Source organism: Sus scrofa, chromosome 14, assembly GCF_054392235.1.
Source record: "Sus scrofa isolate SSC_HxYL_T2T_F1_AM1 chromosome 14, Sscrofa_HxYL_maternal_Yorkshire_Landrace_v2.0, whole genome shotgun sequence".
Lineage (NCBI taxonomy): Eukaryota > Metazoa > Chordata > Mammalia > Artiodactyla > Suidae > Sus > Sus scrofa.
In genome coordinates, this window is record NC_139396.1 from 45,783,754 (window position 1) to 45,806,606 (window position 22,853).

Genomic DNA, 22,853 nt, shown 5'->3' on the forward strand with positions numbered 1-22,853 from the left:
AAGGATGACTGGAAGCCCCAGGGGGCTGGAAGCGGCAGGAAAGATTCTTTCCTGGAGTCTTCAGCGGGAGTGTGGTCCTGCCAACATCTTGATTTTGGACTTGTGGTTTCCAGGCCTTCCGGAGAATACATTTCTGTTTCTTTAAGCAACCCAGTTGATGGTACTTTGTTAGGGATGCTGTGCTAATATTCCAAAGATACAGCTCTCCAGGTACCCTCCTGGTGCTGGGTTTCCCCTGCTGGTCCTGCTAGACCCACAGGAGCCTCCAGGTGTCAAGCACAGGAGCTTTCATAAAGGATAGTGATGATACATTGTTGTGAAGCTAGAGGAAGCAAAAGGGAGAGCTGAGGGACCCCACAAATTAGTGACTGCAGGAAGCAGCCAGGACTTCTGGGACTGGGGACAAAGAAGGGCAGTGAGATCACGGGAACCTAGGAGCATGGAGGAGGGGCTGTTTCAGCATCTGGGACCCCCAGAAAATGGGCTGCTACTGTGCTGGGACCACCAGGGATCCAGGGGTGTGGGCACCAAGGAGACAGTGCTCAGATTTTCTGGGGCATATTGCCTGGCTACAGATGATAAGGGTGCTGGAGTTGCCACTGTCATTGTTGGAAGGGACTTGGAGCCTGGAAGCAGATAGCGCCGCGCCCCCCCCCCCCTTCCACCTGCCACCTCCTGCCAGTGCTTTTACTGCTGAGGAATCTGGGAAATGCAGTTTTCTGTCTTCCAGCCTGAGTCTCACAGCCTTATGCAGAGTATGAAAGAATAAACATGGGATCCAGAGACTGTAGGAAGATAGCTGGACATGTTCTCATTTCATCTCATTTCATCACCCAAACCCTAAGAGATGGAAAGGGCAGATGGCATCAGCTCCTTTTCTTTTTCTTTTTACAGCCACACCCATGACATATCCCCAAGCTAAGGGTTGAATCAGAGCTGCAGCTGCCAGCCTACACCACAGCCACGACACCACCAGATCCAAGCCATGTCTGCAACTTACACCAAAGCTCTTGGCAACACCAGATCCTTAACCCACTGAATGAGGCCAGGGATTGAACCCGCATCCTCATGGATACTAGTTGGGTTCGTTACTGCCAAGCCACAACAGGGGCTCCATTTTATATGTGAAGAAAAGATGCCTCCATTAGCCAATGCTCTCCCACAGATTTGTGATGCATCAAGGCTCAAACACAAGTCCCCAGATCCACAGGGGCCTTGTTTTAGAGGATTAATGGAGAATAATGGCAGGGCAGACCATGATTTTCCATCATTCTCAAGCATCCTTATAAATCTGTATTGCTCCTACTTACAAAAGAAAGGCCCTTTTACAATTAAAACAATCCCGTTGGAAACCCAGGGTTCCACAGGATGGAACTCATTGTCTCTGAAATCAAATGGTATTAATCAAGTCAAATTATGTTCTGGTGTCTCAAGGGATCTGTTGAGCAGAGGCATCTAGTTGGAGCTGGTGCCTGGTGTTCACTTTACCTTTGACGGTCGATTTTAGAATATGATTGTCATGCAGAGTCAATCCTTTTTGATAACAGGATTATTCCTTTAATAATTTTTTGAGACGGTAGAGTTCAAGAACTTTTCTTCACCCCACCACCCTCTTTTCTCAAATTCAATTTGCTGTTTTCTTTTCTTTTCCTTTTTTTTTTTTTTTTTGCAACAGGATTATGTGTTTTCAAAAGCAAGGGATTAAGCAGATACCCTCTGAGAAAAATTCAGGTCAGGTTTGGGTAGAGAAATGATAGAGTTTGTTTGAAGTTTAGAGACTTTGCTTCATGGAAAATGCACATATGCTGAGGCCCCTGCCCATCCTCCAACCCTCCAGATGATGGCCACCTCCTCTCTCATCATCCCTAAATCAACCTGCCTTCCTCTCTCTGGCCAACTTCACTAGCCTCCAGCAGATCCACCTGGTTCCTCCCTTATCCTCCCAAAACTCATTCTCTCCTGTTCATCCTCCTCTAGGTGATCCTTTTAAGACATGTACTAGATCTCTTCAATGCCCTGCTTTCAGCCCATTGGGGCTTTCCATCAACCTTTGAATAAAGCCCCAACTCCTGGAGAAAAGGGAGCCTTCCTGCACTGTTGGGAATATAAATTGGTGCAGCCACTGTGGAGAACATTATGAAGGTTCCTTAAAAAACTAACTATAGAACTACCATATGATCCTCCAATCCCACTCCTGGACATATATCTGGAGAAAACCTTAATTCAAAAAGATACATGCACCTATATGTTCATTGCAGCACTATTCACAATAGCCAAGACATGGAAACAACCTAAATGCCCATTGACAGACGGATGGATAAAGGAAATGTTTAGCTATACAGTGGAATACTACTTAGCCATAAAAAAGAACAAAATAATGCCATTTATAGCAATACAGATGCAACTAGAGATTCTCATACTAAGTGAAATAATTCAGACAGAGAATGACAAGCATCATATGATATCTCATATTTGAAATCTAAAAAAATTTCCAGGAGTTCCTGTTGTGGCTCAGTGGTTAATGAATCCAACTAGGAACCATGAGGTTTTGGGTTCGATTCCTGGCCTTGCTCAGTGGGTTAAGGATTCGGCATTGCCATGAGCTGTGGTGTAGGTCGCAGATGAGGCTTGGATCCCGTGTTGCTGTGGCTGTGGTGTAGGCTGGTGGATACAGCTCCAATTCGACCCCTAGCCTGGGAACCTCCATATGTCACGGGAGCGGCCCTAGAAAAGGCAAAAAGACAAAAAAATAAAAAATTAAATAAAATAAAAAAATGAAAAAAGTTCCCATTGTGGCTCAGCCGGTTACCAACCCAACTAGTATTCATGAGGATATGGGTTTGATCGACCTCACTCAGTGGGTTAAGGAGCTGGTGTTGCCATGAGATGTGGTGTAGGTCACAGATGCATCTTGGATCCTGCACTGCTGTGGCTGTGGTGTAGGCCAGCAGCTGCAGCTCCAATTCGACCCCTAGCCTGGGAACTTTCATATGCCACCAGTGCAGCCCTAAAATGCAAAAAAAAAAAAAAAAAAATAGTGAACACCCGGCTGCCTGGCTGTTTACACTGTCTCTACTCTCTGTCACAGTGCCACTCTTGGGGCTTCTGTGCTTGCTGTCCTTGCTGCTGGCATCCTTCCATAGGATGTCCACAAGACTTGCCCTTTCACTGCATTTAGGACTCTGCTTAGATGTCCCTTCTCAGAGCCCCCTTCCCTGACTACATTTTCTAGAAATTTCTGTATCTGTTTCATTCTTTATCTCCCTACATAGTGTTCACAGTGTAGTGAATGCTGTAGAGCTGACCCTTCAACAACATGGGTTTGAACTGTGTGGATATGAAGAATCACGTGTGAGGGGGGCCGACCCTAAGTTATATGTGGATTTTCCAATGCACAGAGGGTCAGCACTCCTCTCCCCATGTTGTTCGAGGGTCAATTGCATAGGGAGGTAAGAAGGAAACAAACAAGCAAACAATAGCAGCAAAGAAGTGTGTGTATATTTACGAGAACCTCTATCATTATAGAGCTTTGGGGAGAATACATATGTATTCTGCTCATTGTTTATGAACCTCTGCTGTCCTGGATCTCTCTACACTGTACATGGCAGCATCTCTGGGTCACAAATCACCACATGCTGCCCTGCATGATTGAATCCCTTCTGAAAAAAAAATCATTTTTTACATGAGTTAGCATGGCTGTTTCCAATAAAACTTTATTGACAAAAATAGGATGCAAGCTGGATTCGACTTGTGCACCAGGATTTGCTGATGCCTGGTCTAGGAAGCCACAGAAACTTTCAAGAAGAATTTGGTGCATACATGTTTGTTTTTGTTGTAGTATTTGGGTAATCTAGTAAAGTATACTAGAGCCTGTTTTTAGTTTGTGCCCCACTCAATAAACATAAAGATCACATTTCCCCAAACATCATTTGAAATTTCAAAATAAATATCATGTCTAAAAGAAAAAAGGAAAAGAAAGTCACAGAAGGTAACTTACAACCAGTTCCAGAGGATCTGTAGAGCCATAGGCAGGTCCTACAGTTTTATCGCCCTTGGGCTCACCCTGCAAGCTACCTCCTTCCTCATTTGGTACTAGATGGGCACAGGTGTGGTCCCCACAAGATTCCCCAGGCAATAGGGTGTAAGAAGAATGGGAGGGAGGAGCCCACTGTGTCACCACCTTTGACTTAAGAGCACGTGAGGTCAGTTGGGTTCTTGGCTGCCTGGACCTATCCGTTGATACTCCTGACACACTCTATTGATGCAAATCCTTATTCTATTTTGCCACTTTAGAACACGTGCTTGCATATGACAGCTCAGATGTTCAAAAGCTCAAGCGTGCCGACTCCAGCATGCAGGGAAGCCCAGCAGGGAGACTTGCACAACAGCAAATACGAATATCTTCTATGAGGGTAGAGTGGGGATGGAGAGCTCTGAATGCAGGGAGAAAAGTCTGGGCTCTGACACGGCTCGGCTACATGATCTTCCTTAAGTCACCTAACCTCTCTGAGCAGCAGCTTCATGAGGAGCTCAGGAGTGAGCAAGGACACTTAGAGGCATAGACAAAAAATCATGGCTGTTTATGGCTAATTGTGACCATATGGAGATGCAGACCCAGGGCTGGCAAATTTTCTGAATATTTTTTTCACCAGAACATGTGAATCTTCATTTTTTAATAATAAATTTCCCATTTTTAACAGTTGATGACTATGTAGATGACTTGGGCCACATAAACCATTGTGGGGCAAAGCCAGTCATCTGCCACCATCTTGGAAAATCTTCTTGGTGAAACTGAGACATTCATAGGCTGCCCCTCTCCCTCGCCCTGCCACATTGAAGGATTCTAGAGGCATGCATTCTATTTTCATCAGTTTTTGGAATATGGTCCTACATGAATGAAAATGGAAACAGCAGATTTGTTGACAATTCCATCCAGAGAGAGACATAGCAGGAGCAAACGAGCTTGAAACTAGCAAGGCTCTCACCTGGAATCCAGCCCAAGTGAAAGGGGAATTTTAAAAATGATCTGGGCTTAGCTCTAAGCACTGACATGAACATGCTAATGACTTCTTCATGCCAGGCAGAGAGGCATTCTCATTTCCTCCATCAAAAGAAATCAGGATGCTTGCTCTGTTCCCCAAGGCTGATGAATTTGCGACAGGAAAAGATTTTCCTCTACAATGTGGAATGCACCATATGTGTTGCACAGCCTGGGTTAAGAATTCTGCATGGGGATGTCAGAAACTTACATTTGTTTTCTTTCTAATATGTACCAAGGTCTTTCGCAAAGGCTATTTATTTCCACCTTCCCAAGGACCTTGCAAGGGTATGGGTCACGATGCTCATTTCTACAGGTGAGGGGGGTGAGCCATAGAGAGGTTAAGTAATGTGCTGACAGCAACACACCTAGCCAGTGGGAGAGCTGGGAATCTCCCAGGTCGAGTCTCAAACTACTTTTTCTGAATCTCCACTAATCTCCTACTTCAGACTTGATAGAATTACCTTTTTCCCAGCCCTGCACTCTACAAACTGCATTGCCAGTGGCAAAATGGGATTCATGGAAAATGAAGTCCTATTGTACAGCACAGGGAACTATATACAATCTCTTGGGATAGAACATGATGGAGACAGTCTGAGAAAAAGAATATATATATGTACATATAATTTATGTGTATATTATAATATATACATATAATATATGTATACTATAATATGTATTCTATACATATATATAGAATATATACACAAAATACATATATGTACTATATGTACAACATGGATCACTATGCTGTACAGCAGAAATTGACACACACAATAAATCAACTATACTCTAATAACATTTTTTTTGAAAGGGAAAATAAAGACTACTCACAGGAATGCCAACTACAGAGCAGGAGGTAGAACACTGGGGGCAAAGCCAGTTGATAAATCACGGTCTCCTATCTGCTCAGGAGAATTCTGCTGTACCAGTCCCAGCACTTATAAATATACAACTACAACTGACACTGTGTCTAGCTTCACCTGGGTACAGATCACCTTGGTATTATCTCCTTGTTCTGTTCCAGGATCCCACACAGGACACACCATTGCATTTAGTCATCCTGTCTCCTTAGTCTATTCAGATTTCTGAGAGTTTCTCAGTTTCTCCTTGTTTATTGTCACCTTGACCAGATATCTGATAGAACACCCCTCAGTTTGGGGCTTTTCTCATGATGAGACTGGGGCTATAGGTTTTTGGAAAAAGTACCACAGAGATGAAGTATCCTTCCCATCACATCACACCAAGGTGTATGTGAGGTCACTGTGACTCCTCACTGGTGATGTTGACTTTGATCTCTTGGTTAAGGTGGTGTCTGCCAAGCTTCTCCTCTGAGAGTTGCTCTTCTTCTCTAACCATATTGTAGTCTCTGGAAGCAAGTTGCCAAGTCCAGCCCCCGCACAAGAGGAGGGTAATGAAGCTCTATCCTGGAATTTCATTTGATTTTAGTGAACTTAAATTTTAAAATTAAACAGCCAAAAGTGGCTTGTGGTTACCATATTGGACTCTAGTAGTAGAGGTAGGCTGAGGGATAGATTATTGCCAAAGTCAACCAAACCATAAATGCCCCCATATAAATGAAAATCTGGATCCCCAAATACATGAAAGTCTGGATACAATCATGTGGTTGGAGTGTGACTGTGATTTTTTCTTTAATGGAGAAAAAGGATTTTCAAGCCCTTTTGGGAACCACTCCCAAGAGCTTGGTCTTTTCTTGAACTTCTATTTTGGGATAAATGGAGTCAATCATTATTAAGTATAGAGATGAAAAGTGTCAACCTATTCTGGAGTCATTTACATTTCAGAAGGCAATAACCAAGAGATGATGCTCTTTGACCAAAAAACAATATGTCTATGGACGGAAATCTCCCTCCCTCCTCTCCCCTCCCTCCCTCCCTTTTTCTCACATATACCCCTACCTCTGTCAATGATTTTTATTCCATTTACATAGGGTTAGCAAGCAGGCAAAACAATTAGAGGTTACCTTTTGGGAGCATCTTGACCAGGAGGAGGCAGGAGAGGAATTTTGGGAACTACCGAAAAGTTCTATTTCCCAATCTGGGCTTTGATTGTGCTGATGTGCACTTGGTAAAAATGAACAGAGCAGTATGCCTATGATTTGAGCACTTTTGTGTATGTGTTTATTACTTCAGTCCAGAAGTACTTCATTCCATGGAGTTCACCTTGGGGCTGAGCAGGTAATGAACCTGACTAGTATCCATGAGGACGCAGGTTCAATCCCTGGTCTTGCACGGTGAGTCAAGGATCTGGCATTGCCATGAGCTGTGGTGTAGACCACAAATGTGGCCTGGGTCCTGTGTTGCTGTGGCTGTGGTGTAGGCCGGTGGCTGTAGCTCCCATTTGACCCCTAGCCTGGGAACTCCCATGTGCTGCAGGCGTGGCCCTAAAAAGCAAAAAAAAAAAAATTTTAAAAATTACTTCAATCCAAAAAGTTACTGAAGTGCCCATCAATAGATGGATGAAGATGTGATATATATATATATATATATATATATATATATATATATATATATATATATATAATAGAACATGACAGTCATAAAAAAAGAATGAAACGTTGCCATTTGTGGCAACATGGATTGGCCTGGAGGGTGTTATGCTAAGTGAAATAAATCTGATAGAAAAAGACAAATACTGTATGATTTCACTTATATGTGGAATCTAAAACACAAAACAAATGAAAAAACAGCAAAACAGACTCATATGTACAGAGAACAAATAGTTGCCAGAAGGGAAGGGGCTTGGGAGTGAGATAAAAGAGGTGAGGGAGATTAAGAGGTACAAGCATCCAATTATAAAATAAGTCCCAGGATGTAATGTTCACATAGGTAATCCATGTAGAAAAGGAATTTTGACTGTTATGGCATTAAATGCACCACAGTATGAACAGAAGACAGATTTGGACCTAAACGCAAGTATTTACTTTTTGACACCTGGAGGTCCCTGAGTCATGAGGGAAATTCAGTCAATAATCAAACAGAGTGATGGGTCTTTGAAGGAGAAATGTGGTTTTCCTGAGTGAGTGGGTATAGCTACTTAACCCACCCAAGTTTACAGCCTGACTCTGCTGGGTTGGGCCAGTTTGCAGCACCACTGTTTCCATTTGCTCATAGAACTCAAAGTTTCCACAATCAAGAATTTGAAATGTGGAGAAGCAAAGAAAACCCCTAGGAAACAAGACTGTAGAATAAAGCTGGAGCTCCTGAGGAAGTAGTGCCATTTTGTAACCACACCGATAAACCATCTCTTGAAAAAGCAAACGCTTTTTAAAAAGTCACTTAAATCTTTTTTTATTGCTGTGTTATTTGTAGAAGGCTCCTAGGAGGCTCACCCTTTGCACAAACAAAGTTCTAAATAATAGCTTGTCCTTCCCGCATTAATAGCTGGCAAGCTTAGTGCCTAAATGTGATGTTCGGTCAATAGGTAAAATCCTCTGTGTGCTTGTCCAGTATACAATTTTCTATATACTGTTCTCTCTCTTTTTAAAATTCTTAACTGCCTTGTTGCATAAATATTATTATTACAGGCATCCTTAAATTCTTTTTTGGGGAGTAGGAATATGGTTTTTAAATTACTATGCGTTGTGTATGTTGAACAGACCTATGGAAGAGATGCACTTTTGCAGGGATTCAGCTCAAAAGCCAGCAGGTTATGTTGCTAGCACATATAGAAATACTGGCTATGAAAGTCCCTTTGGCAAGAGCCATGTTGGAGATGAACCCAGCAGGTGTCAGCTTTTCCCTCTAGCATTGGTGGAAACTGCTTCTTCTTGGCTGAGGACCAGAGACAGTGTTGTTGCATCTGGGGGATCAGTTGTCCAAAGTGGCTCTCAACTCAGGAGAAGCTCATGGAGACATGGTTGGGGAATATGTTTGCCTCTCTTTGCTCATAGCACTTCAGGCTCTATTGCTAGAGGGATTGGTGACGACTTAGTTTGAAACTGAGGTAAAATTCATACAATGTAAAATGAACACATTTATAGTGAACAATTCAGTGGCATCCAAGCACATTTACAATGTTGTACAACCATTGCCTCTGCCTAGCTCTAAAGCATTTCCAACACCCAAAGGGAACACCCACACCCATTTACCAGTCCCTTCCCACTCCCCTCCACCCAGTCGCTGGAAGCCTCCGATGTGCTTTCTGTCCCCATGAATTTACCTATTTTTTATTTTATATCAAATATATACAGTATGTGACCTTTCATGACTGGCTTCTTTCACTTAGCATGATGTTTTCAAGGTTTATTCACATTGTAATGTGTGTGTGTGTGTGTGTGTGTGTGTGTGTGTGCATCACTTCTTTTTTTTGGCCATGCCTGTGGTATGTGGATTGAACCTTTGCCACAGCAGTGACAACACCAGATTCTTAACCCCTGAGCCATCAGGAAACTGCTTCACTAGTCTTTTTTTAATATATATAATGATTTTTTATATGTAATGATTTTTATTTTTTCCATTGTAGCTGGTTTATATGGTTCTGTCAACTTTCTACTGTACAGCATGGTGACCCAGTTACACATATATGTATAGATTTTAGCTTCATTAGTCTTTATGGCTGAATGATATGCCATTGCATAGATAAATCATAATTTGTTTATGTGTTCATCAGCTAATGAACATCTATCTGGGTTGTTTCCACCTTTTGGCCATTGTGAATAGTACTGCTGTGAACATTTATGTAAAAGTGTTTGAACACCTGCTTTCAAGTCTTTGGGGTATATATCTAGGAGTGGGATTACTGGGTCATATGATAATTCTGTTTATCTTTTATGAAGAACCATCCAACTCTTTTCCACAGCAGCTGCACTATTTTATGTCCCCACCAGCAATGTATGAGAGTTCAAATCTTTCTACATCTGAGCTGTCCTCTCTTCCCCTCACCTTGCTCCCCTACCCTCATCAATCCCATGTCGAAGTTCTCTTAGGTCCAGTCCCACTGTTTGGGGTACAGAAGAGGTCCCCTTAGGGGCAGCCTGTGTTCTGATGATAGTGACCAATGGGAAGCAAGGGTAGATTTTACTGTGCTTATTTTTAACCACGAGTAGGACAGAACACACATTGTAGGTACATGTAAATTGATGAAATACAATCACTGAGAGATGCCTTCTTTAAAATACAAGCATTCCTCTGGGTCATGAACTTATATTAGAACCTGCTTAGTGTGTCATATTTTTCCATTTCAGCTTCTCTTTAACCTATATTAGAAAAATAGCTTTTAAATAGCACAATGTGCTTCTCCATAATTACATTATTGGCAGGTGGACAGTGCCTGAATATCAAATAGGTCAGGACTCTTGTGTATCTGTCATCATGGAAACAAGTATGCATTTATAGATTTTTCTAAATGCAGAAGGGTACTTAGAAATTTGGCTTTGTTGCCCCCTGCCCCAAACCCCAGAGCATTAAAGAAACAGAGACAGTTCTTTCATATAAGTCCCTTGTGTGTAACAATCTTTCACATTCTCAACTTGTCCTTTACAGATTGAAAAGTGTACTTGTAAGTATTATCTCGTTTAAATTGCTGGGAATGCTCAGAGGGTTAATGAATTTGGCCAGAATCACCCTTGGTAAATGTTAGAATTAAGTCGCAAACCCAGGTCCTCTGAGTCTCAATGTTTCTCCCTATCATTCAATGTCTTAGCTGTCCGGGGCCTGAACCACAACGGACAGGAGTGGGTCTCAGGACCCTGGATAGGAGCCAAGCATGCTCATCCCAATCTATTTTTATCTCCTCCCCCTTTCCTTCCAGCTCTCCCATCCCAAGCACTCCCAGTACCCCTTTCCTCTCCTTTTCTTCCTTTCTTCTACTCCATCTTCCCTGCCCATGTCTTTATTCTAGAACCACTTAGGAAGACTTTTTGGAAAGAAGAATATTATCAAGCACACCCCAGTGTTCACTTTAATTATGTTTATTATATGTTATTATAATTGATCATTGCATCATTCTTACACAGTATAATTCTACTAGACTTGCATATCATACCAACATAATCTTTATTATATTTGATCACAATATGATGATATATTTATAATTCATAATGTAATTACATGTGTCCAGTGATAAAACTGGTTTATAAAATTTTTATGGCTTTTCTAAACCATAACGCCAAAGTGAATGAACAAATGAATGAAGTTGATTGATTTCAAAGTTCAAAAATCAAACTTACTGTAATTTAATGTGTCAGATAATGACTTAAACTGAATTTTCCTTTGTAAGATGACAGTTGCTTGAAAGTTGATTCAACGTCCCTACTGCTGATCTCCTCCAAATTCCTGCAAAGTCTTTGATTCTTAAGCACACGTGAAGTCATTTGGCTTTCACTTTGCATGAAAGGACCATTTATGTTAGCCTTTGTTATCTTTTCATTATCTTGGGGCAGTCAAGACAGTTATTCTTCAAGCCAGTGCATTCACACACACATGCACACGCACATGAACACACACAAATGCAGACATTGAAATTCAGTCTTGAGGAGTTCCTGTTGTGGCTCAGTGGAAACTAATTCAACTAGGATCCATGAGGATGCATGTTTGATTTCTGGCCTCCCTCACTATTTTAGTGATCTGGTGTTGCTGTGGGCTGTGGTGTAGGTCGAAGACATGGCTCTGATCCCACATTGCTATGACTGTGGTATAGGCTGGTAGCTGCAGCTCTGATTGGACCCCTAGCCTGGGAACTTCCCTATGTCGTGGGTGTGACCCGAGTGGTAAGGAGGCACAGAATATGCTTATATTCATTCTTTTTAGATTTCATGGGGGGAAAATGCCAATTTTTTTCATAGACACCTCTCCTGGAAAACTTTGTAGCTCCAAGAATGAGATATGCTGTTCCAGCCCTCCCAAAACTCCTAGCCTTCCCAACAGGGAGCGTTTTTGAGTCTGCTGGCTGCTCTCAGTACCAGGAAAGCTGCAAGACCTTGCTCTTCAGAAAGAGTTAGGGACGATGGGAGTGTAGAGAGCAGTGTGTTCTGGTGATCCTGAAGCACTCCACCTGGGCTCCAACCCTGCTCCTTCCACTTCCCACATGGAGGCTACTTGTTCAGGTTACTTCTGGTGCTTTAATTTCCTTGTACACCAAGTAGGAAAAGTAGTGTCCATAGAGATATCATGAGAACTGAATGAATTTTGAAAAAGAAAAAGGAGAAAGCAAGGAAATTAGCTCCTGGCTCAGAGTAGAAGCTCCTTGCATTGTTGCTTTGGTGTAATTGAATGTGGATACATCTCCCCCACATGGTCTTACCCCCAAAGTGCTTTGTGCTTCTCTCTGGCCCCTCACTGCTTCCCAGCATGCCTGTGTCTATATTCTGCCGCTCTCCTGAGCATTACTACCTTCTGCCTTAACTGGATTTCCCTTGAGGATCCCTGTTTCCATCACCCACCAACATCCCCTTACCTGTAGCAGGAAGGTGGATTCACTGGTTTACTTTACCTCCCACTGCTGCTTGCACAGCCTGTGTTTCCACATTCCTATGGTCACCTGTGTCCCTCAGAGGCTCAACCTTGCCTCCCTCCTCCTGTTCAATCCAATGTTTTTCTAAGAACTATTGCCTCTCGGTTTCTGGACCTCTTCCTCAGCACTTGTCTTGAAGGTCAAGGGAGATGTCTTCTACACTGCACCCACTAGACATGTTATGGTCCTCCTCTGGCTTGGTTTCTGGGCAGCCTTTGATGCTGTTGACCTCAAGTGTGTGCTTCCTCAGCATCTAGGACGTCACATACCTGGTTTCCCATCACTCCTGCCCAACCCTTTGCAGGAGACTCTTCTGCCCATTTTAGCATCTGAGTTTCTCTCAGCTCTGTCCTAAGGCCTCCCTTTAGTCTGACTGGCGGGTCACATTCACTCACACGACTCAGTGACATCTTTTCAAACATGACTCGCAAACATGGATTGAAGTCCAGGTCTCTCTCCTAAACCAGGGGCCACAGAGCAAACTGTCTACTGAACCCCCACTGGGTCATGCCAGCATCTCGGACTCACCACCCCAACGAAACCCAACATTCCCATCACTTACATCCGTGCTTCTGCCCTCAACCCCGCTTTCCTTGGCCAACATCTCTAGCCCCCAGAATCCTATGCCTCCTTCTGTGACCAATCACTGAGCCCTGTTATCTCATCTTCTTTAATATTTCCCAAATCCCTATTTCTCTGCTGCTATGCCCTCAGCGCAGGCCACTGTCACCTTTCCCCCAAATGGTGGCAAACTGATCTCTTTTGTTTCAGCCTTGCTTCTCTTCAATTGCTTAAACTTCAGGATGGTATTTCTTACATACAAATATGATCATGCTATTATCTTAGAACTCTTGTATGGCTCTTGCAGTTCATTCTAAATAAAATAAAAACTCCTTTACTGTACCTATAAGCCCCCCTCCCCCTACCATGACCTTGCCCTGCTTGCCTCTCCAAGCCTATCCATCCCCATTGCCTGCCTTGGCCAGCAAGAACCCAACTGCCTGCAGTTCCCTGCCCTTCCTGCCTTCCCTCGACTTTGCAACTTGGTGTCTTTGCATCTTGCTGGTCTCCCCACGAGGAAGCATCACATAGTGACCCACCTCCAACCTAACTGGGCTCAGTTGGAGGGCATCTTGAATACAACCCCCCTGGAAGGCAAAGGAAAGCAAGAGTTTGGGCCATGGATGTGCTAGGAAGTGCTAACCTGTTCACACAGGGGTCGGCTGCATTCATGCAACAGAGGTCAGACAAGTGAAGTAATGTCTTCCTTGATCTGAGGAAGAGCCATCATCTCTGAGCCGGGAGTGGCCCACTGAGATGCCCTTCCTGCCCTTGGAGTCCACCAAGAAGCCCCTTTTACTCTGTGGACCACCATCGTGGGGAAGTGTTTCTCTAGTCGGCCAAGCTTTGCAGGAACCTGGATATTTTAGGGTCCAGGGTGGTATAGCTGATGCAGATCCTGAACCAGGGCCCTGCAGGGTTCTAGAAGGAGTTTACATCTGTGTTTGTGCTGGGTGGGTCCTCTCTGAGACCAGACTGGTCTCAAAGGTGACCAAGAATGCCTCTAGTTTCTTCCCTAACAACCTGCATTTCTGCCATCATAAGACCTGTCACCCTGCACCACATGGCCTGTTTCCTTGGCCACCACATCCATACAGCTTGGGGACAGAGGTGTTCTTTACCTGCTGGTTCCAGGATGTCCAGCGAGCCCAGTACCTGCCATATCTACACTCAGAGGACCTCTGTTGAGTAGAATTGACAAGTCACAGAAGAGGGTGCCTTCCTTTTCTCAGGAGATAGTTTCCACTGGGAAACTGCCCATCCAACCACATGAAAATGTGGATTTAACTAGAGATCCTGATGGGGAAGGGATAGGACCCAGTTGCTCTCAGACAAGCACTTGGGCTGCTCTTAGGACACTTGACAGAAACTGGAACGTCTTGACATTTTAAACAGGGGTAATGTATTAGCTCAGGATGCTGCAGCAAAATGCCACAGACTGGGCGGCTTAAACAACAGGAACTTTTTTCTCAGTTCTGGAGGCTGGAAGCCAAAGTCGCTGGCAGGGTTTGTGTCTGGTGAGGCCTCTCTTCCTGGCTTATAGGCGGCCACCTTCTCACCAAGTCCTCATGTGGCCTTTCCTCTGCACACCTGCAGAGAGAGAAAGAGAGCACTCAGGTTCTATTCTTATAAGGACACTGGTCCTATTGGATTAGGGCCCCACCCTTATGACCTCATTTAACCTTAACCCCAGTCTCCTCCCTAAAGGTCCCATCTCCAAATTCAGTCATTGCTTCAGGGCTTCAACATATGAATTCTGGAGAACACAGTTCAGTCCATAGCCGATAACCAAGGCAGAATCAGGTTGAAATGGTTAAATTTATCTTGGTAACCCCTCATCCCCCCTTCTAGTTCCCTGCACACAGGGCATTCACACAGCCTGCACCCCCCCCCACACACACCCCATAATACCTGTGCTCTTATGAGGACAGACTTCTTTTACAAAGTGCTCCAGTTTTAAGCCAACTCAACCTGTAGACATGTTTATCATGGGAGGGAATACATGGTGTGTGTTTTTAATTTGAATTAATAACTAAAACCAGGGATATTTCAGGTAGAAACCCAGAGTTCCAGCTCCTAAGAACCTAGAAGTGTGTCAGTGTTGGTTACTAGGTGGCACCAACTGGTTGGAGCCAGGTTGCAGCTGCCCTCTTTAGCTGGGGCATGAGCCTTGCCATTGGCTGCATTCTTATTCTTCTAGAATGCTCTTACATCTGTCCCATCTACCCCTTTATATTACCTGCTGTTCCCTGGAGCCAGGCCACTTTGCAACTACTGCCTCAGCCCTTTTTTTCTTCCCTTGTCTTCATCAGAGTTGACCTTTTGCCCATAATTTTGCTAGATGGGAGAGAGAAAATCAGATAAAGCTATTCTGCCTTAATGTATTACTGGATAGTAATGGATTAAAAACTCTCCAACCGGCACTTCCTATAGCTGCTCTTTGAGGGAAGTTTCAGGGGTCCCAGAAATCTTTCTCAGATGCCAGAACTCTGATCAGCCTGTTGGGAGCTGGTCCTAACCTCCAAATGTTCATCTACAAAGTGCAAATAAGGACCATGCCCTTTTCTGTCTGTGGTTGCAGACAACTAGAGTCAATAAATTGCGTGTTTTGGTTCGCACAGGGTAGACCCTCTCATTATGCATCCAGTGTCTGGTGAATCCTAAACTCTCTTACTTGGATGGCTTTAAACATAAAGGATCAAAAACTCAATCTCTCCCATGGGGGAAGCTAGGCATCTCCCAAGGGTAGGAAAGCTGTGCCATTTCCAAGGCAGCAAATAGATACACAGAGGCTGGTGCTCCTCTCTTCACCATCATTATTTCAGGTCAAGAAATCTGAGCTTAGAGGGTGACTTCATGCAGCTGGTGTTTGGAAAGTTCTTTGTTATCACAGTCCTGGTAATGCATGAGTCACTGGCTCTGCATCTCCAGGCGGTGGGTGTGCTGTCAGATTCGATTCCTGGGCACTCAGATGTGGTCAGTAGTCAACGTGTCAAACCCCCAGCCCAGGGGAAGCTAGTGGAGCATAGATCACACCATAGCAGGGGTATGTGTGTGTGCACACCTGTGGTCTGGGCACTGGTGGGGCCAGCCGCCTTACCCCAGGCTGTGGAAAACTCAGCAGGAGTGTCGGAGTATATTAAGTCCACCCCACCCTCCTCCTCCTCCTCCTCCTGTGAATTGTCATAGCTGGTGCACCCGCGCCTGTTGGCTAGTCTCATTTTGTCGTGTTGCAACTGAAATCCCACATCTCTGGGGGGCATTCTGGTCTCAAGCATGCGACTGGAACGTAAGGTGGTCTGTCTCTTGCTTGGTGGCCCTTCTTTGGTGGTGCGGATGAATTCAGAAGGGCTGGATTTAATTGGAGCACTGACAGCTTTCCTGGGCAGGCAGCTCTGGTCCCGCACGGTGTCCACAATGAAAGCTTCCAGGGTAAGTGTTCTGCTTCTCAGCATCTTACTAGGACCCCAAGCATGAGAAGTAGGCATTTTCTGAATTTTCCCCTAAGCCAGGCAGGGTCATGCACAGCCGAGGAACATCTGTGTCTTGTTACTCCTGTGGTGATGTCTGCAGTCACTGCAGCATTGAGGGTGAGACCACAGGTACCCTCTGCTCTATGCCCAGCTCTGGGCTTTTTCAGGGGTAAACAGCAAGTCTGAATAAATGAGATGCTAGAATTTGGTGAATAAATCACATAGTCCATGTAGTTCAAATGGCATCTTCACTCTTCTTTGGGCCATAACCTGGATGTCTTGGTCTCTGGATGCTGTTTTTTCAGCATCACTCTGTGAGGGTCTTTGCCCTCCGCTAAGGAGTTTGTGTGGGATGAAGAGGTATTTGGTTGGACATGAGTTTGTTGTTCTGCTCCTAGCTTCTCGTGGTGGGGGGACCAGTACAGTAAGCAGTACCCCCAAGTGCAGATTCACGCTTGGACCGATTTGGGGAAAAGATGGCCACCTCTCTCCTCCTTTGCCTGGTGATACCCTGGATTGGTGCTTCCTGGACTGGGTTTAGATCCTGAGCTTTTGTTCTTGGGAAGATTGATTTCAGCAGGTTAAGCAGCTGACCTTGAATCACTGAGACGGAATGTAAATAAAATAGATGACTGTAGCTTTTCTACAACCACTGGAAAACCAAATGAAAGAGCCAGCCCTGTGTCTCTCCATGATTCTCTTCTTGCATTCCACCCTTCTAAGGGAGATGCAGAGGAAGGTGGTATCAGAAACTGAGTGGGTGGTTGTGGAAGAGCGTGGAAGGTGTGGACAGTGACAATGGTGCCTTCAGTAGGGAAGGGGACCCCAGCTTGAGCCACGTGTGCAGAGAAGTGCTTGGTGGTCTACGAACCATCTCATTTAATCCTCCTGCTTGGGTAGGTGCTTTTATATCCACCAACTTTAAAGAGTGTAGAGATGTATTGTATTACCCAGTTCAACCTCAGAACTAGGTAAATTTAAAGTTTCTCCTGTCATTCCCTGAGACCTGGTCTGCTTAATTCACCTTGGGTCAACAAAACATCCAAGGTCAGGAGTCAGATGTTTATTTAAGTGCACCCATCCCTTGTAATTGCCTGTGGTTATCCCAGGTGGGATAACTCAGAATGTCTCCAGTCCCTCAAGAAGCCTGCAGGGGACTATGTTGTAATCACTTGACTTAAGAAAGAGGATGATGAGGTATCTCAGAGGAAGGAAGCACTTTCCCATAGGTTGGGGATCCTTGTTCCCCAGAACCAAACCCCACAGGTGAGGTGTGTGGATATGGTTACTTCCTTGTGTTTCATCACCATGGAAACCCAGGAGATGCCATAGAGAGGAGGAGGTCGCAATGACTGTGGCAGAGGGGAAGGGGGGTTAAATGAAATACGAGACCTGAAGACAGCCAGGAGGAGCTTTTCTCCTTGTGGGAGGTGTTTGAAATCATGGGATTCTCACCGCTTTCCTGTGGTGAGTGTGAGTGAGCCTAAATTCAGAGCCCTCAAGGTATTACAGGGGAGCGTCACAGATTGGTTCAAGATGTGGGTTCTCCCAAGAAGTAAATCATTTAGGAAGTGAACAGAGAACATATTTGAAGAATCAAGCAAACAAGGAAACTGCAGTCCTGACTGCTGATGGCCATTGCCATCGCCTTCTGCTGTGGGCCACCAATTTTTCCTATTGCTTCCTCCTTGTACTTTTTGAAGAGATGTCATTCCTTGCTTTATCTTTGCGAGGATCCTCAACTTACTGAACTTATTTTCAGGTCCCTTCATTATTTTTGTTTCTTCTGGAGTCAGCTTCAACCTGGTTCCCAATATTGTTAATTCTCTTTAGTAGTGTGAGTTTTCTGTGTTGTTGGAATTTCTATTTTCAGACTTATCTTTAATGGGAGATCTTTACCCCCAGTCTTTCTGTCCCCCCTCAACAACCCTTGTCTTACTTCCTTGTGATTCTATACCATCCCATGGATGCTCCTGGTCTTGAATTGGTTTATATTAATGGTAGCTCAGAGTTTCTGCTCAGGTGATATCTCTGACTCACTGGGTCTGTACCCTCCACTTCTCAAGGGCAGTACCTTATCTGAGCTAGAGTTCTGGGCAGTCTTTTTCAGGGCTGGAGATTAGACCTCAGCCTTGGGTCAGGCAGTGACCTTCATCTCTAACTACAAGTGACATACTTCCAGTTTCCTGTAGCCTGAAAAAATTGAACTCTCGTCTTTCTGCCCGTCTATGGACTTAGAATCTAGGGGGTCCCAGGAGTTCCACTCACCGCATGTGTTCCAGCCATCTGTAACCCTCATAGATTTTTATCTTGCTTTTGAGCAAGACAACCTTTAAAAATGTTCCCTATTGTTTATTTTGGCAGTTGTTTGGAACAGTGTTAGTGAGGAAAGGGGTGGGTCAAAGCTTGATTTAACAACTCCAATTGGACAGCAATTCTGTTACATCTTTAGGACAGAAACGTGTAATGCAGGTCAGCACACCATGGATCAGAGGTGATTTATCTTCCGGACATGGGCTTTGTATATATTATTTTATTATATGCTTGTAACATCATCGTAAAGTATCATGCCTCCTGTTTTATAGAGTAGGAAACTCATGGCTGGGAAAGAAGAAGGAAATAGGTCCAACACTCCTACACTTGTGAATTGCAGAATCTCACCCAACCTGGGTCTAATTTCAAATCAGAACCGTTAACCACCATGCTCCACGTCTCCAGAAGTTGGGATGCCAGCTCATGATACCCTTTTCTTTTGTTGTAGGAAAATGCACTGAAGGATGCTGCCCAAAGAGAGCATCGCCTGAGATCCCATTATGCAGGCCTTCCTACAAGGGCCCAGCAGCGCAACAAGGTAACCAACCACTACCATTAATATGCCACTGGGAGGTGGGGTGTCAGGGTGGGGCCCCTGGGGAAGGTAGGGAGGGGAGGACTCATTGACCTCCACCCAGTGTGAGGGTGGCTGGGTCATGCCTCTGAAACCTGGTCATGCCTCTTGGTTTCATCATGTGACCACTACACAAAGCTCACAGGAAGGGTCTCTTTTTCTGTCTACTGGGTCTTCCCACTTAGAAGCCGATTTGGTCACAACCTTCACAACGTGGCCAGAACAAAACTTCCTATGTCTGCTCTCCCAAACCATTGGCTCTCCCAGTTTTTCTCATCCCAGAGACTGGTCATCCCCCTGGCTGCTCAGAGCTGTCCTGGGTTCTCCTTTCCTCTCTCCTACATCTCACTCGCCAGCAGCTCCCAGACTCAGCCCTTCCTATCTCCACTGTGTCCCCCCAACACAGGCTGCTGTTTCATCTTGCCTGTATGCTGAGTCATCCTGCCTACCTCCCTTCTTGACCTCTTACTGTCATTGTCCGGCAGGATCTAGAATGATCTTTTGATACAAACCAGACAATGTTGCTCCTCTGAGTAAATCTTCCAATGTCTCCCTGAAATAAGAATGTAACTCCTCCCCAAGGCTGCTGTCTTGTTTAACCTTTGTCACCTGCCTCTTCACCTTTGATTCCTGAAGTTCTGTCCACTCTGACCTGCTTTTTCTTCTCAGACCACCAAGGTCATCATCTCAGCGTGCAATAACCTTCTCTGCTTAGATCTCTACTCTCTCCTGTTGAAATAGCCATAAGCTTCTTGCTATTCGTGTATCAGCCTAAGAGTTATCTCCGCAGTCAGAGCTTCCCTGATAGAACACTCTGTGTTCTATCTCTCCTTTGCTCCTCCTTTTAACTATGCAGCCTTACCCGGCTTTTTAAAAATAATTCTTTTCGGGAGTTCCTTTCATGGATCAGCAGTTAATGATCCCAAATGGGATCCATGAAGATGCGGGTTCAATGCCTGGTCTTGCTCAGTGGGTTAAGGATCCAGCATTGCCCATGAGCTGTGGTGTAGGTTGCAGATGCATCTCTGATCCCACATTGCTGTGGCTGTGGTGTAGGCCGGCAGCTGCAGCTCCCATTCGACCCCTAACTTGGAAACTTCTATATGCTGTGGGTGCGGCCTTAAAAAGCACAAATAAATTAATAAATAATAAAATAATTATTTTCCATTATGGTTGATCCCAGGACATTGAATAGAGTTCCCTGTGCTCTACAGTAGGGCCTTGTTGTTTATCCATCCTACGTATACTAGGTTGCATCTGCTAATTCCAAACTCCCAATCCTTCCCTCCCACACCTCCTCCTCCTGGCAACCACAATCTGTTTTCTCTGTCTGTGAGTCTGTTTCTTAGTTCATTTATGTCATATTTTAGATTCCACATATAAGTGATAGCCCATGGTATTGTCTTTCTCTGTCTGACTTCACTTAGTATAATAATTTCTACATTGATCCATGTTGCTGCAAATGGTATTATATCATTCTTTTTTATGGCTGAGTATGTATATTATATTTTATACATAGTGGAATATTATAGAATATTTTATATATATAAAATGACATCTTCTTTATCCATTCATCTGCTAATGAACACATAGGTTTCTTCCATGTCTTAGTTATTATGGATAGTGCTGTTGTGAACATAGGGTTCACTGAGTTTTTATCTTCTTGCATGTCTTATCACTTGGTCGATTACGTCTTCATTTATGTGTCTGTGCCTCCTGTGTCTGTCTGTCTCCTCTGCAAGAATCTCAGCTCCCAGGTAGCAGAGGTCTTTGCCATCATGTTCATCACTGGATTCCCAGCACCTATGTATAATAGGACACATAATAGGTGCTCAGTAAATATCTGATTGATTGGTGGTTTGGAGTTGCTAATTTCACAGCTTTACCAACGGATATTTCAAAGAATAACAGAGTTCAACAATTTACTATAAAAATTTGAGCTTTCTTGATTTCACACTTATTTTCCTGCCTTCCTGTTTGGCCATTTTAAAAAATATATGCTCTTCAGGAAATAAGAAGTGGTGGAGAGGATGTAGAGGATTTGGAGCCCTGTGCACTGTTTGTGGGAATGTAAAATGGTGCAGCCACTACTGAAAACAGGATGGTAGATTTTTAAAAAATTAAAAATAGAATTACCACATAATCCAGCAATTTCACTTCTGGAAATATACCCCTATGAATTAAAAGCTGGGTTGAGAAGAGATATTTGTCCACTCATGTTCATAGCGGCTTTATTCACAATAGCCTAAAGGTGAACGAAACCCAATTGTCCATCTACAGATGGACAGAGAAGCAAAATGCAGTGTATACATGCAATGGACTACTAGCCTCAAAAGGAAGGCATTTCTGCACCCCTGTGTTCATTACAGCACTGTTCACAATAGCCAAGACATGGAAAGAACATAAATGTCCATCGAATGATGAATGGATTAAGAAGATGTGGTACAAATATACAATGGACTATTACTCAGTCATAAAAAAGAGCAAAATAACCCCATTCACAGCAACATGGATGCAACTAGAGATAACATACTAAATGAAATAAGTCTGAAAGAGAAAGGCAAATACCATATGGTATCACTTATATGTGCAATCTAAAATATGGCACAAATGAACCTATCTACAAAACAGAAACAAACTCGAAGACATAGAGAACAGACTTGTGGTTGGTTGCCAAAGGTGAGGGGGGTGGAGTGGGGTGGATGGGGAGTTTGGGGTTGGTAGATGCAAACTATTAGAATGGATAAGCAATGAGGTCCTACTGTACAGTACAGGAAACTATATCCCTGTGGAAGATAATATAAGAAAAGCAATATTTATATATGTATGACTAGGTCACTTTGGTGTACAGCAGAAATTGGCACTGCGTTGCATGTCAACTATACTTTAATAAAAATAAAATGCAATAAAATAAAAATAAAGGAGGGCAGTTCTGACACCTGTTGCAACACAGATGAACATTGAGGACATTAGGCAAAGGGAAATAAGCTAGATGCAAGGGACAAATACTGTATGATTCCACTTATATATGGTCCTTAGAGGAGTCAGATTCACAGGACAGAAAGTAGGAAGGTGGGTTCCAGGGGCTGGGGAAGGAGGATGGGAAGTTAGTGTCTAATGGGGCAGAGTTTCAGTTTGGGAAGATGAAAAAGTTCTGGAGATGAGTGCTGGTGATGTGAAAGTACTTCATGCCACTGAGCTGTACACTTTAAAATGGTTAAGATGGAAAATTTAATGTTAGTGTATTTTACCACAATTTTTAAAAAAGATGAATTTTTAGTACACCCTCAACTCCCCCTTTAATTCGCTCCCCCCCCAACCCCATTCCCACTCGTGCCTTCTGTCCTCTTTGCTTTCCGAATCCACTCTCGGGAAAGGCTCTGATAAACTCATGCACACTGAGGTATGTGAATCCATAATG

General features: G+C 43.9%; 1 protein-coding gene across 21 annotated transcripts in view; it reads left to right on the forward strand.

The window, feature by feature from the left end:
* Positions 1-22,853, forward strand: part of RIMBP2 (RIMS binding protein 2) — a 339,454-nt gene that overhangs the window by 206,192 nt on the left and 110,409 nt on the right. For all 21 annotated transcript variants that reach the window (XR_014825816.1, XM_084993473.1, XM_084993468.1 and 18 more), the window contains one exon: positions 19,307-19,396. Coding sequence is in view for 4 of the 21 variants with exons in the window: in XM_084993473.1 (XP_084849599.1) it covers positions 19,307-19,396 (90 nt within the window). In the remaining 17 variants the exon portion in view is untranslated. The remainder of the gene's footprint in view (positions 1-19,306; positions 19,397-22,853) is intronic.